This window comes from Sminthopsis crassicaudata, chromosome 1 (genome assembly GCF_048593235.1).
Source record: "Sminthopsis crassicaudata isolate SCR6 chromosome 1, ASM4859323v1, whole genome shotgun sequence".
Lineage (NCBI taxonomy): Eukaryota > Metazoa > Chordata > Mammalia > Dasyuromorphia > Dasyuridae > Sminthopsis > Sminthopsis crassicaudata.
Genome location: NC_133617.1, coordinates 400,694,147 through 400,709,933, shown reverse-complemented (window position 1 = coordinate 400,709,933; position 15,787 = coordinate 400,694,147). Strand labels below are relative to the sequence as shown.

The 15,787-nt window shown below is 37.4% G+C and overlaps 1 protein-coding gene across 3 annotated transcripts in view; it reads left to right on the top strand.

The window, feature by feature from the left end:
- The window catches only part of PRKCB (protein kinase C beta), a 629,528-nt gene that overhangs the window by 273,439 nt on the left and 340,302 nt on the right, over positions 1 to 15,787 (top strand). For all 3 annotated transcript variants that reach the window (XM_074280025.1, XM_074280027.1, XM_074280026.1), the window contains 2 exons: positions 305 to 416; positions 9,302 to 9,430. In XM_074280025.1, the coding sequence (XP_074136126.1) occupies positions 305 to 416; positions 9,302 to 9,430 (241 nt within the window). The remainder of the gene's footprint in view (positions 1 to 304; positions 417 to 9,301; positions 9,431 to 15,787) is intronic.

Sequence of the window (15,787 nt, the reverse complement as noted above, 5' to 3'; positions counted from 1 at the left end):
AGATCAGAGTGCTGAAGTGGTTGAAAAGAGATTATAGAGGACTTTGAATGCTGGGCAAAGAAATTTGGTCTTATCCTGTTGGCAGTAGAATGACATTGAAAGATTTTGGTTGGGAGAGTAACATGAACAGAATAGAACTTGGGCTCTCTACAGAATGAACTCATTCAATAAGATTTGAAGTATATGTTTATTATTTATATAGCAACTTATAAATGATAGCCTAGAATGTTTTTATGTCTAATATTGGCTTGTTTGAAATTCATATAATTAACAATCATCCTTTTTTTTCCTTTTTGGTTTTCAGGATCCACGGAGCAAGCACAAGTTTAAAATTCATACTTATTCCAGTCCAACATTTTGTGACCACTGCGGTTCTTTGCTGTATGGGCTCATTCACCAAGGAATGAAATGTGACAGTAAGTGAAGCCCCCCAGCTTTTTTCTGTCTACTTATTGACTGCTGGAAGCAAACAAGAAAGACCTGTTTGTTGGGTTTGGTGTTTATGTCCAAAGTGAATTTCTTTTAGGTCAAGGTTGGGTGATTTGGAAACAGAAATGTGATTGCTACTGTCTTCTTAGTTTAAGGTAGGACTACATCTCTTCCTTCAGCCTGATATTTAAAGATTCTAGAGAAAGGATAGTCATGGAGGTGATGACTCTTCAGCAGTTTCCAGATCTATAATTTTATCAGTGTGTACATTCCCTATCTCAATGGAAATTGCAATTCCTCCATACCTGTTAAAATGGTCTTTATAAATTTTTAATAAACTTTATATATTGTGTCAAAAATAAAGTCATCATCTAAGAACTTAGTTGTCAGATTAATCGAATCATATGCTTATTTAACCTTCAAATCTTTAGTGATCCCTTCTTGTTTTTACAAAAAAGAAAAAAGGAGAAACAGGCAAAATTCACCATTTCATATTGGTTGATTATTCTGCTCCATATATTCTATGTTCCAGCTAAATTGAAACTAAGAATATTTCTGAAATCCAACTGCCTCACTTAATAAGAGATCCTAAATGCCTCAAATGCAGTGCAATGAGATCATGGTACAATGGAAAAAAAGTATTGGATTTGAAGTCAAAAGACTTGGGATAGAATCCTTCCTCAGCTAACATCTCTAGGACCTTGGACAGCTCATTTTGTCAGGCCTGATTTTTCTGTTAGATGAAGGTGTTAGATGCAGTGAAATACAGTGGAAAGAGTTTTGGGATTTGGATTTGGAGGCAAAATACATGATTTCCTGGCTGTGTCCTTTATTATGTAAAAATCACTTAACTAGGTCAGTCAAGTATCTTTTTGGGTCTTGGTTTCTTATCTATAAAATAAGAGACTCAGACTAGATGAACATTATGTTCACTTATGACTTAAAATCTGGCTAGGTGAACTTTTAGGTCCTGTCCTGCTCTAAAGTTATGCTCTAATGACTAATGTTCTGATGATAAGCTTTTCTGAATAATGGTAATAATAATAATAGATAACATTGGTATTTCACTTTGTTTTGCAAAATGATCTTTATTATCCTCATTGGGTTTTTATAAAAACCCAGTGACGTAGGTTCTATTATCATCTTCATTTTGCAGATGAATAACTGAAGTAGAGAAGGGTTAAGTGGTTTGCCAAGGGTCGCATAAAACCTAAATGTCTGAGATAAGATTTGAACTTGATCTTCCTGACTTCAGCTCCAGAGCTCTATTCACTGAATCACCTAGCTGTTGACTTGTAAATGTAGTTTTAAAACATTCACCTCTCAGGTTCAGGACTCTTTCTTGAGAAAGTATGATTATTTCTCATCAGTCAGGACAAAGGTTTTGTAAGACAGTTTAATTTAGTAATCATTTGTCATTCTTTTTTTTTTCAAGCAGCTGCTGTCCTCTTTTGGGGACTGGTGCGGAATCAGCTAGATATATTTTAGCCCATGTCTGCCAGGAGCCCTTGAGGATAGATTGAATGACATAGTCTGGAGTACTTGGTAATTGAGAATACCTTCATCAAGCAAAGGGAAGAGCCAATTTGTAAGGAAGACAAGAAGAAAGCTAGAGACTTTGCAGGCAGAGGTACAGATTTCAGGAATCAGTAATTTCATCGGTGTGGGGTAGTCTCTCCACTGACTGATCACGGTCCCCCAAATACAGTCAATAAATGGTCTCAGAGACTGGTTGTGCTTAAAACAATGCATTTCTTTCTAGCAACCTAGGAATAAGCCCAGAACTCCCCTGGCCAGTCTGTAGTCATCATCATTTACAAATAACTAAAATTACCCTTTATACTTGACCTTTAATTACCCCTCCTGAGAAATGTCCTTTACTAGAAGGCAACCCTAGACCTGAGGTTGACTGTATCTTTGCCTCAGAATTTAAATAGGCTAGTTCCACATCAGAAAACAAGCCAGCATTTTATTACTGGGCTCATTCCTGAGGAGTTTCAGCTTCATAGAACCTGCTGCATCTTGCGCCAGTGCTACCTGCTGTCTTTGAGAACCAGGGATCACCTCCTTCCAGCAGGAATAACTGAAAATAGAAGGCATGGATATCAATATAGATGTGTATAATGATAATAAGAGCTCACATTTCTGAATACTTCAACATTTTGATTCACAGAAATCCTGTGATATAACAATAATTAGTAGTAGTAATAGTGGTAGTGTCCTTATTTGGGGTTTTCTTGGCAAAGATACTGGAGTGATTTGCTATTTTCTTCTCAAGCTTGTTTTACAGTTGAGGAAACAGGCAAATAGGGTTAAATGACTTGCCCAGGATCACATAGCTAGTTAGTATCTGAGGCTAGATTTGAACTCAGGTAAATAAATCTTCCTCATGTTAGGCCCAGCTGGCACTTTATCCACTGCATCACTTCGTTGCCTTGATAATATAATAAATAGTAGTTAGTATTTATTTAGTGATAATCATATGATAGGCCGGTTGGTGCTATTATTCCCATTTTATAATTACTGTTATTCCTATTTGACAGTTGAGGAAACTGAGGCAAACAAATAGTCTAAGCTCACAAGCTGATAAGTGTCCGAGGCTAGATTTGAACTCAGTTCTTACTGCAGGTCCAGCCCTCTATCTACTGTATTACCTAACTGCCTTTGGGGTTATTCCTATTCATAGTATCTTATAGAAATCTTTTCAGCAAAGTAATAAGTAAACTCTAAAGGGGATAGGAACTAGACATGTGATTCCATTCATATAGGAAGCTTCCAAGAGGGGGAACTCCCTCTATCAGTGCAGGTTAGCACCTTCTCTCCAACTTAATGTCTTAGAGAGTTGCCCAGGATATCAAGAGGTTATAACCCGCTCAAGATCATAGAGCCAGTGTGCGTTAGAAACTGGATTTGAACCCAGACTTTGAGAGTAGGCTTCTATGCACAATTCTTCAGGCACTTAGAGCTTTAAAGTCCTATAGAAATAGAAGCTATTTTTATAATTAATAGTGCATCTTTCCCTTTGAAACAGTGGAAACAAATGATATCTATATTGAGAACTGTGTAAGTGATATTTATTCAGATAAATTGATCTTTATGTTTTTGGTGCCCCAGGGAAATTTTACTACTTTAAAACGAATCACTTATTGAATGCTTCTTATGAGCAAGACCTCTGCTTAGTTAGGATGCAAAGAAAAATAAAACTCAATCTGTGGCCTCTAGGAATTCACAATCTTGTTTGGGAGATAAGACAGGTGTACAGATAGCTAGGTACATGTGGAAAAGGTACAATAAGAAAATGCAATTAGTACTTCATATAGAAGAATAATTCTGCTAGTTAGAACTAGGACCAGTGAGTGAAAAATGGAGCGATGGCAGCCTTTGGCTCTCTTTTTAAAGGGAAGACTACTTGTCCAAAAGTGTATTAAGTAGCCTCCATGAAGAGTTAAGTTCAATGCCAAGCCCTCTCTCACTTAATTTACTTACATGTCATGAAATCATCTCTCTAATGTTAGGCTCCTCTTTGAGAATAAAGGACAAACAGCAACAAGTTCAATATCACTGGTGTGATGTTTAAAAATATTTGAGAGACAGTTTCTGCATAATTTAAACATTTTATTAATAAGGTCAGCAGACTGTTAATAGAAGGATGAGCATTTTACCATCTCTCTTAGACCAAAGACTAGTAATATAGTCTCACAGTTTATATGCCCTTCAATAGGAGGTGTTTCTGAGCCGTGAAAATCAACTTGGATTGTTTAACACAAACACAAGGCTGGTCTATATTAAAATGAAGGTTTTGGGGAATATGACTTAGGTCATTCAAATCTTGATCAAAGACATCAATTTCAATGTCACCTGTTTTGATAATAGGAAAAATCAACCTTTCCCCAGTTCTGCTTGAGCAAACAAAATGAGCAGGAATGTACCCATTAGCCCAAAATTAGAATTTCTTTTACTGTCTAATTAGATCTTGGCTTGGGTAAATCTCTAAGAGAGATTTCTCACACTGATTATTTTCTAGATAAAGAAGTAGAAAAAAAGGGAAAAACCTTGATCCTAATAGAATAATTAGTTGTTAAATATAAAAGAGAAATAATCATTTCTCACATTGAACATTTTAAATCAGAACCCAGATGGTCAACTTTTGGGGATTCTGTAGATGAGATTATTACACCGAGATCAGAAGAATGATTGACTCTTAACTCCTAAGATTTGTGAAATCCCAATTCAACTACTTAACTACATTTAATGGTAATCTTGAGAAAGCTAATTTGGGCTTTTAGATCCTCATCCATAAAATGAGGAGACTGGATTCAATGATCTTTGAAAGTCCCTTCTATGTCTAAATCCTATGCTCCTGTGACTTTAGAAATAATTTAAATCAATCCCCTCTCCTTTCATTTTGTAGCTGAGCAAACTGAAGCCCAGAAAGGGGAAATGACTCCTTAAGTCAGATGACTTGTTAAACTTTTTAGTAGAGCTGGGATCAGTGATGGTGAAGATGAAGATGATGATATACTAGAGATATTGAGGGTTATTATGATAATATTTAATATTTTATTATTTTATTATGATAATATTTAAATAATACTTTAAAGATTGCAAAATGCTTTCCAAACATTATCTTGCTTTCTTGACTTATGACTCCAAACTCCTTCCATTAACCCTCACTTGAAGCTTAGAACATGTATTTGGAATCCAAATACTAGGATTATATTTCTCTTCCCCCTTAATTCTGATGATGACTTTGGGTAATTTCCTCTTTCTCTGTCTTAGTTTCCCCATTCTATAAAAATAGGGAATCTGCATCTGTCCCTTTTGTCACCCAGTTTCCAAAGATTCGTTTCTTTTTAAAAGGATTGATTATAAAACTCTTAATTTTATTTATCTCTATTAGGCTAGCAGGAAAGGAATCATTCTCAAGCTTCTTTTAGTCACCTGAAGAAATGTTAGCAAGATATATTCCTAAGTAGTCATGCATTAATTAAAAAATACACTTAAAACACTCGATTCCATACTGTGCCCTATCATTTACTGAGATCTCTAGTCACAGAATTATAGAATCTCATCCCTTTTAAGAGACTTTGGGCATCATTTAGGATAACTGTCCCTAAATAAGTATCTTATTCTTATTTTATAACAATCCTGACAGTTGATCACCAACTTACTTAAATACTTAAATACTCCCTCCAAGGGAGATCATTACCCCTAAGACAGTCCATTCCACTTTTGAGGTGCTTTAATTCTCTAGAAATTTTCCTTTATGTGAAATCAAGAATTTCCTTCTTCCTATACCCAGAATAAGAATAACCCTTCCTCTTATATGCTGTTCCCTTTAAGACAGTGATCATTTTTCCCATAGCTATTTTCTTTCCCATACTCAATGTTCTTCATTCTGTCAACCTTCTTTATATAATATGGTCTTTGTTTCCTCACCATCCTGGTCACATAGTAGCTTCTCAATTTCTTTTTCTTTTTTTAAATTATAGCTTTTTATTTACAAGATATATGCATGGGTATTATTTTTTCATTAAATTTTCAGCATTGACAATTGCTTTTGTTCCAATTTTTCCCCCTCCTCCCCACCCCCTCCCCCAGATGGAAGGTAGACCAATACATGTTAAATATGTTAAAGTATAAGTTATATACTATGTATGTATACATGTCCAAACAGTTGTTTTGCTGCACAAAAAGAACTGGACTTTGAAATAATAATAGCCTGTGAAGGAAATCCAAAATGCATGCGGACAAAATTAGAGGGATTGGGAATTCTACGTAGTGGTTCATAGTCATCTCCCAGAGTTCTTTCGCTGGGTGTAGCTGGTTCAGTTCATTACTGCTCTATTGGAACCGATTTGGTTCATCTCATTGTTGAAGAGAGCCACATCCATCAGAATTGATAATCATATAGTATTGTTGTTGAAGTATACAACAATCTCCTGGTCCTGCTCATTTCACTCAGCATCAGTTCATGTAAGTCTCTCCAGGTCTCTCTGAAACCATCCTGCTGGTCATTTCTTACAGAACAATAATATTCCATAATATTCACATACCACAATTTATTCAGCCATTCTCCGATTGATGAGCATCCACATAGTTTCCAGGTTCTAGCCACCACAAAGAGGGCTGCCACAAACATTCTTGCACATACAGGTCCCTTTCCCTTCTTTAAGATCTCTTTGGGATACAAGCCCAGTAGTAACACTGCTGTATCAAAGGGTATACATAGTTTGATAACTTTTTGTAGCTTCTCAATTTCTACCCAAAATTCATTGACCAGAACGGAAAACAATAGTGCTTCCTAATTTCCTAACATTGATCCGATCAGGATCAATGGAGCCATTATCTCCTTCCTTTTAGGCATTATTTCTATGTATCTAGCTAAAGATTATATTAGCTTTTTGGACTGACTGGTACATCTCAATTCTGATATGTATTGTGCTTGCAGTTCTCTAAAATCCCCAGGTAGCACTCACTTGTGTTATTATACAAACACTGTTCTCCATGAAAGCTGTCATCCTGACTTCCCCATCCCCTCAGGCACACATAGATTGTTGCCAGCTCTGTTTTTGGAGCTAGTCCCCAAAGACCAAGTCACAGAGAAATGTTTGTTAATTCTGTTTTAGGGCTGTTACTACTTCAGGGGAACGGGAAAGTGCCCTTGGGACCCCCTGGTTTTCCTTCTATCCATCCATTCAGCTTCTTTGATTTGGCTGGTTGGCAGAAATAGCTTTGTTAACTTATTATTTCCTTAGATAACCTGACATGGGCTCCAAGGCCCAAGATGAAGACTGAGACTGGGGAATCAGTAGTTGACTTTCCATATGTTGGGTGCCCAATCTGAGTTTGTGAGTGGAATAATGATGATCTTTCTGAGTTGATGGCAGCTAGAAGCAGTGGGTGGACAGTGGCCAAGAGCTCTTATACAAGGAGGGGCTAGAAGACAAAAATGGAACACCAAAGGACACGTCACCCTTCTAAATCTGACCATCCTTGGAGAGCTGATGACTGAACCCAGTGATTGAGCTTTAAATGTGGTGACAAATTTTGTGCCATTTCCCACCCCAAACATGTTCACAGGGAATTTCTCTAGGGACTTCCCCTTTCTCTGTTCTTGTCTTTTTGACTGTTGAGAATATAATATGCCAAGTCAGAATAGCAAATGAGCCCAGTGATGCCTGAAGGGAATTTGGGATGAAATAATGTTGTTTTCCCCCTCCTCTTTCTCCAGTTCTCTTTTCCTTCTTTTCTCTCTCCTCCCACTTTTCTTTTTCCTCACTGTATCTTCTCCTTTCTCTCCCCCTTGCTCTTTTTGCTACTTTCTCTCTCTCTTTCCTTTGTCTGCTTCCTTTCTCCTCATCCCCTTTGCTCCCTTGTTCTATTTTCTTCTCCCTCCTTCTCTTCCTCCTCCTTCATTTCCCCTATTCCCTCTCTTTGTTCCCCCTTTCCTTCTTCTTCACTCCCTCTCTCCCCACTTTTTCTCACACATACACATACATACATCTTATTCTCTCACTGTGTTTTCACTTCTTGCTGTCTAATTCTCTTTTTGTCATTCTCTCTTGCGCTTGCTTTCACTCTCGCTCTCTCTATTGTCCACTCATCCTCTCTTTTTTCTTATTCTCTCAGTATTCATTTGAGAATTTTGACTCAGTGCTGCTGCCTGAAGCTTTGGGACTGACTTGGTTCATAGCAGGATGGACAGATAGTTTCACCAATAGCAATATATAACTAAATATTTCCTTTACTCCTCTGGAGAAGAGACATATAGAATGTTCTTTGATGTATAGCTCTGAAGAATAAAAAAATTGTTGTTGTTTTTTGACCCTGGAATCTGTTCCTCTGAGATGTGGCAACTGAAAATAGGAATTATACCACCTACCTTTTTCAGTTTATGTTAAGCAATACAGAGAGAAATGACAGAGATAGAGTGGATATTTGCTTGACTTATTTAAGAAGCTTGACTTGTTATATTTTTAAAGGAAGATAGTGTATATAGTGTTGTGGGTGGCTAGCTAGGTGATGCAGTAAATAGAATACTGTGTTGCCTGAATTCAAATCCATTAAAGTCATTTAATTCTGTTTGCCACAGTTTCCTTAACAGTAAAATGAATTGGAGAAGGAAATGCCAATCCAAACCAATAGCTTTGCCAAGAAAATTCCAAATGAGTTCACAAAGAATTGAATGTGACTTAAATTGACAAATAACAAAAGTAAAGATCTTCAGTACCTAACAGCATTTTTTATAAAATTCCAATGAAATAATATTCAAATTATAAAGCATTCTATACATGTCTATGCTTATAGTTATACCTCTCTGTGGCACTTATCTGTAGTACTTCTCCAAAATTAAAGGCAGTATAATATAATAAAAAGCATACTGAACTTGGAGTTAAAGGACATGGGTTCAAATCCAAACTGTTCGTCAATGATATGGGGCAAATGGATTGCCATTTATTTTCTCCTTTGTGTGTACTTCTTTCTGTTTGTCTCTCTTTGTTTCTGTCTCTCTCTATCTCTGTCTTCCTCCCTTCCTCTCTCCCTTCTATTTCTTGTCTCTCTCTTCTTCTGCCTCTGCTCTTTCTTCCCTTCCCTATCTCCCCTTTCTCTTTCCCTCTCTCTCTCTCCGATCTATTCTTCCCTCCCTTCTCACCCACATTTTTTTTCTTTTCAATTTTGACTAATGATAGACTTCCCACTCTTCCTTAAAATCTGGAGATAACATTGACATTGGGAATTTGGGCACCAAGATATCCCTTCTCCTGAGTCAGGGGTGAGACCAAATGATTTTTCAGGTCTCTTTTGTCCCTAAAGCCTATGATCCTGAACCCCCATCACACAGATTTTTCCTTTTCTCTCTTCTGTCCAGCCTGCATGATGAACGTGCACAAGCGCTGTGTGATGAATGTCCCCAGCCTCTGCGGAACAGACCACACTGAGCGTCGAGGACGAATCTACATCAAGGCCCAGATTGATAAAGACGTTCTCACTGTTGTCGGTAAGTGTTGGGAGAATGGAGCCTTGGGATCTCTTGAAATAGGATTCCTACTTTGTCCTTGACTTAACCTGCAACTGTTTGTCCCTCCTTCCCTAAGAGGACCATGACATCAGGGAGTTGGATATAAGTGAGGGAGGACTGTGCAAAAATCAACAGCCTCCCTTTCTCCCCTGAAACCATCTGGGTCCAGTGGCCATACATAGAGCAGGACGGCTGGAGATGGTCCTGGATGCAGAGGGAGGACTTAATTTGTATGCTGATCATGAAAGAGAACAGTCAGTGTCTGTGGGCAAAAGACCTTTAGAGACATGGACTTGCCTGCCTTATTATTCTTGATTTGTGAGCTTTGCCCTTTCCTGACTAGCCCAGTCCCATTTTGGTCAGGTTCTGTGAGTCTCACAATTGTTCTTCTCTGTAGCGGTGATTTCTTACTGTGTTTGTGAGGCCCTCGGGGCACTGTGGTCTAACACACAGACAGCTTGGGGCTTCTGTGAGGGAGTTCTGAGCACTCCCTGTGGAGTTTCCTTCTTCCTGTCTTTTTGTAGTTTTCTTAAACTCCTTGTACTCAAAGCCCTTGATTTGTATTAATAGAACATAAATGGCAACTTGGTTCCCACCAACATCCTCATGGGAAGTAATATTCACTACACACAAACCTGCAGGGTGTGGGGAGGAGGGAAGAGGGAGGTGTGGGGATTTCAGAATATGGCAGCGAGTTTGAGCTTGGTGTCCATGTAAACTAGATGTCTTTTACCTGTAGATTGATCTCTTATCCCTTAAGTAGCCTGACAGGAGTCAAAGCTGTGCCAGAAATTATGGTTGCTTAGTTTTCCAGGTTGGTAGAACCAAAGTTGCTTTTGAATGATCAAGAAAAGAACCGAACTCCCTCCTACCCCACAAAATAAAACAAAACAAAACAAAACAAACAAACAAAAAAAAAACATTAAGCAATCCTTACTGGAAGAATCCACAGTCCATTCTGTCACCACTTCTTCAGAAGGGAATTGGGCATCAGGGCTTCAATCCTTTTCCCACAGACAAATAGAGTAATACAATCTTAACCAGAAGAATTCTACCCATCATGCATGTAGTATAAATATACACACAGGACTCTTTGTCTTGGGATTGGAAAGAGGCATAGGATAATAGAGAAACATGCATTCAACAAAAAACAGACTATTCACAAAGGGAACTTCCTGACACTATAAGAGATTCTCATATTTGAAAAACACATGTTGACCATAATACCCCCAGCAAGCTAGAAGAATGGCTTTCCCAGCTTATCATATGATTATTAGCAAAACAATTGCTTTATCAGCTGGCTTTTAAATCCTAGTCATTAGTTGCTTGCCTAAACAAACAAACAAAAAAAGCCAAGTTTGAATGTGACAACTTCCTAATTTTTTTCGGACTGGGTATGGGGACTAGTCAGCAAAATTGATACAGCATGGCATATTTAAATATCATAAAAGCATTAAAATAATCTATCATACTATCCTCCTGAAAAAGATAAAGAGAAATTGTCTAAATCAGGGGTGAGGAACTTTTTAAAATTTTTGTCAAGGACCATTTGGATATTTATAACATTATTCACAGACCTTACAAAATTATCAACTTAAAAACTCAAGCAATGTGGGAGGGTAGAAATATACCTGGCTTTTAGCTTGTCATTGCCTATGATTGCCTTGAAAGGACAAGATCAAATGATTTTGCAGGCTTTATATGGCCCATGGGCCAGACCTTCTTCATCCTTAGTCTAAATGATGATAGTTTTGTCTAATGAGACTTGGAACAGTCAGGGTGACTAAATCCAAGCCATAATTGTTAATAGTTCCATTTAGAATGGATAGAATTCTTCAGTGGAACAACACAGAGATCTGTCCCTGGACTTTTGCTATTATACACTTTAATCAATAATTTGGATGGAATCATAGAAGACATCCTTATCAAATTTATGGATGACACAAAGCTGAAAGGAATAGCTAGCATGTTAGATAACAATAAGATTAAATTTAATAGGAATACATGTCAAGTTCTAAGCTTTGGGTTAAAAACAGTCAACTTTAAAAGTTAAGGTTGGAAGAGACATAAAGTCAGTTCCTTTATTAAAGATCTGGATGACAACCTCAATACAGAGATCATTGTTGTGATACAGCAACCCAAAGTAAGCTAATATTCTCTGAGAAGAGTGATATCCAGAAAGTGAAGGTTATTGAACCTCTGTACTGTGTCCTAGTCAGCAAATCTGGAGTATTCTGTCCAGTAATGGGTGCCACATTTTATGAAATGGCTGTCTTCTTCAAATATTTGGAGAATTATACAAAAAGAGAATTTAGGCTTGTTTTGCTCTCTACATCTCACCCTCAACTCCAAGGGAGAACTAGGTGGGGGAAATTGCCAAGAGTTAGTTTGATGCAAGGAAAAGCATACTAACTAGGCTTGATTGGTCCAAGTTGCCAGGGAAAGAAGAGGCTGTTTCCTCCTGGAATGCTTCAAGGAGAGGCTGGATAATGTATTGGAAGTGATTTTTGAGGGCAATTAGGTGGTACAATGGCTCTGGAGTTAGCAAGATAAGTTCAAATCTGGCTTCAGACACTAGCTGTGTGACCTGGGGCCAGTCACTTCACCCCCCCAAAAAAAAATAAGAAAGAAAAGTAAGTGATTTTTGATCAAGTATCAGTTGTACTAGGTTACCACTGATGTCTTCCCATCATCCAAAATGACAGTTTGAATTTATACTGGATAGCTTCAGAAGGCAGGATTAAAACCGGTTGGATGTAAGATGCAATGACAGATTTCTTTTCAGCCCAACTATTGTAGGGTGCTTCTATATAGAAGAAAAAAATTGGGATCTACCTGAAGTCCATGGACCTCTAGAGAGCGTGATTCTATATGCTTGTTTATCCCTTGTCCTTTCAGACCTGCTCCTAGGACACATTTACATCGTTGATATCGGTGATCCAAGGAGTAGGTATTTAGGAAGCTGGGCTGGATTGTGGATTTTAATCCTCATTTCCTCTCCCCTTTTAATTTTTTGCTTCCCTTTTCTCTTCTTGTCTTTAAGCCACAGAAAGTGCCAACAGTACCTGCAGAGTGGACTTCTCTTTGGACTAAATCCAATAATAGAACTCTTTGAGTCTAGCAGGAACTGAGTCCATTAAGCCATGATTGTCCCAATGGAGGGCAGCAGACTCTTGATGGTTAGATTCTGAGCAGATTAACCTAATCCTTTTTGCATACCCCAAAGAAGCCTTCATGCTTGGCTTTCTAAAGTTTAATACAAAAGGTGATGAATGCCAGCCTGTGATCATACTGTGATCTGTGCCATGGGGTTGGGGCAAGAAAAACAGAGTCTATTCCCTATCTTAGTTTGGCTCATAACAGAATGGAAAACAGATGGCTTGTTTTCCACTTCTTAGATATTGCTGGGAAAGAGAATTGGAAGAGATTTCACAGCCTGACCCATTAATGTACCATGGGGAAGTTCTTATGACTAGTCCCTTCTGTTATCACTTGAGATCAATGCCTTTTACTTTTTCCTTTGGGATGGTGAGTAGTTATACCTCCTTCCTTTCTTTCTCCCCTCTCTCACCCTCACCTCAGAATAAATTATGCATGTAAGTCTGGACCAGAGAGAGGTAGCATATACATGGAGCTTCATGGGTGAAAAATGGGGAGTAAGGAATTGATTAAATAAACTGCTTTCACCATTGATATTCAGCATCTACACATAGCTCCAGAGGGAGTCTTTGCAGTGGCTGTGACAAAAATGAGAATCTGCTGCCACCTCGTGACATTTTTGAAGTTACACATATATTTAATAGAAGGCAAAGCCAGATTGAAAAAAAAATTAATAAGATGGCAATAGGGAAGTCTAGGGATGATGACATAATAGCAATACTAAGCTTCTTCTACATAGAATAGATGATAATCTTTTTCTGTGTTATCCAGTACAACCTATGGACCCTGTCTCAAATAATGTTTTTAAATGCATGGGATTTCTAAAAAAAATAACAATAAATGAATACATGTATGGAATTACAAAGGACATCAATTATAATAAAAGACAGTCATAAAAATCTGATTCACAGATTGTCAATTTAAGATCTGATCTCATGTTCTAAAAATTAGACTTAGGCAAAAAAGGTGTATGCTTGGGTCTTTGAAATCATCATGCATGGAGATAGCATGAACATAATCTCTTTTTACAGTAAAATTGGACTTGCTCTATTTGAATTTTTAAAAATAAATGGCCTGAATAAAGCCATAGATATAATGCTCTTGGAATGATAAACTCAAGTTCCAACAAGATCTTTATAGGATGGAATGATGGAGCAAAACTAATAAGGTAAAATATATTAAGGATATGTATAACATCTTATACTTGAGGTCAAAGAATCAATAAAAATGAAGAATATGGGAGAAAAACCCATGTAGCAGCTCAGGTAAAAAAAAAAAACCAAAAACTTGTGGGGTGGGGTAAGGTAGAGGGGCTACTCCAGTAAATATATTGTAGGAAGTCACAGCATGATGTGGTCATGATGTGCAGTCTTAAGCTTCATTAAAATAGTGTCTAGAATCAAGGAGATAATGGCCTTATTTTTTGCTTTGGCACAGATGGTTATGTTTACTTCTGGACACCTCATTTTAGGCAGAAATGAGTCGAGGCTTGAAGCCATGTTATATAACAATTAAATGAAGAAATGTTTAATTTTTAGAGAGAAAACTTAGGGAAAAAGAAAAACTATCTTTCAGGTATGTAAAGGTCCTTTATTTGGAAAAAGAATTGTAGTTACTTTTGCCTCAGGACTAGAAGCTATATATTCAATTTGATAAATATTGGTTAAATGTCTCTCATGTTCAAGGTGTTGTTCAATAGGTGGATAGTACAGAAAGACTAGTTTTGGTTAGATATCTTAATAAAAACTTTATTATCCATTAGAACTCTTTAAAAAAGAGAGAATTATCATGGACTCACAATATAAAAAGACATTGAACTTGGATTTTTTAAAAAGTCATTTCCAGAGATAGTGAATTTCCATATCACTAGAGACCTTCAAAGGAAGCTGGGTGATTATTTGCTGTAGAAAAGTTCAGGTTTGCTTCTGACTAGGTGACCCTTGAGGTCATCTCTCACTTCTGAGAGTTTCCCTTCATATAACCTGAATTAAACTTGTCAGAATTATAAGAAGGAAAAAAATCTCTTACCCTGATATTTGTTGATAACCTCCCGCTTAATAAAAGAGAAAATTTTTGAGAGTAGGGACTTTTTCATTTTTGTCTTTGTGCCTTCAGTGTCTAGCATGACTGTCAGAATCTTAATTTTTGGCTGGAACTTCCTTTTCCATTTCTTTCCTGACTCTACATGTCCACATCACCACAAATATTCCTATAGCCTATTTGGAGAAACCACATTTTTCTAAGATGTCCTCATTCTACTCATTGTTTGCTGGACCTTGTTGAGAGGAGGAAGGAAACAAGCATTTATTAAACATTTACTATGTGCTGTGCTAAGTGCTGAAGACAGTCTTGTAGTTAAGAAGCTTATATTCTATTGGGGGAAGACAATGCACCGGAGCTGAAAAGAAGTGGAGGAAGGAAATGAAGATACCCAGTTCAGGGATAATGGTTTTGAAGTCCAAAAACTAGGAGCATCTTCCTGTCTTCTTCCCTCCCCTGCTTCTCCTTCTCCCCTCTTTTTTCCCCTCTTCCTTTCTTCTTCCTCTTCTTTTTCCTCTCTTCTTCCTCCCCCTTCCCTGCAAGTCTACAACTTTGTCCATTATGTCATGCTGACTACTTACATAATAAACACATGCGAGTTAGTTGTTTGGATTATATCCAACTCTTCATGACCCAATTTGTGGTTTTCTTGGCAAAAATTCTAGAGTAGTTTGCCATTTTCTTCTCCAACTCATTTCTTCTCCAACTCCAACTCATTTTACATTGAGAAAACTGAGGCAAACAGAGTAAGTGACTTGCCCAGGATCATACAGCTAAGAAATATCCGAGGCTAGATTTTTACTCCCATCTTCCTATTTCAGGCCCTGTGTTCTGTATAGTTAGCTACCCCCTGACATGAATTTTGATATCTGGCCTCAGACATTTGCTAGCCAAGTTATCATCTATTTCAGTCTCCTTATATGTAAAATGGGATTAATAATAACACCTGCCTCCCAGTATTTTTTTGAGGATTGCAAAGTGCTTAATTCAATGCCTGGCATATGATAGGTACTTGATAAATTCTTGTTAAAATGTTAAAAAAACAAAATAAAAATTTCTTATATTCAGAACTGATAGGTTACTCAAGGTATATGTAGTATGACCCTGATTTTACAAATGGGGAAACTGAGGTCTACT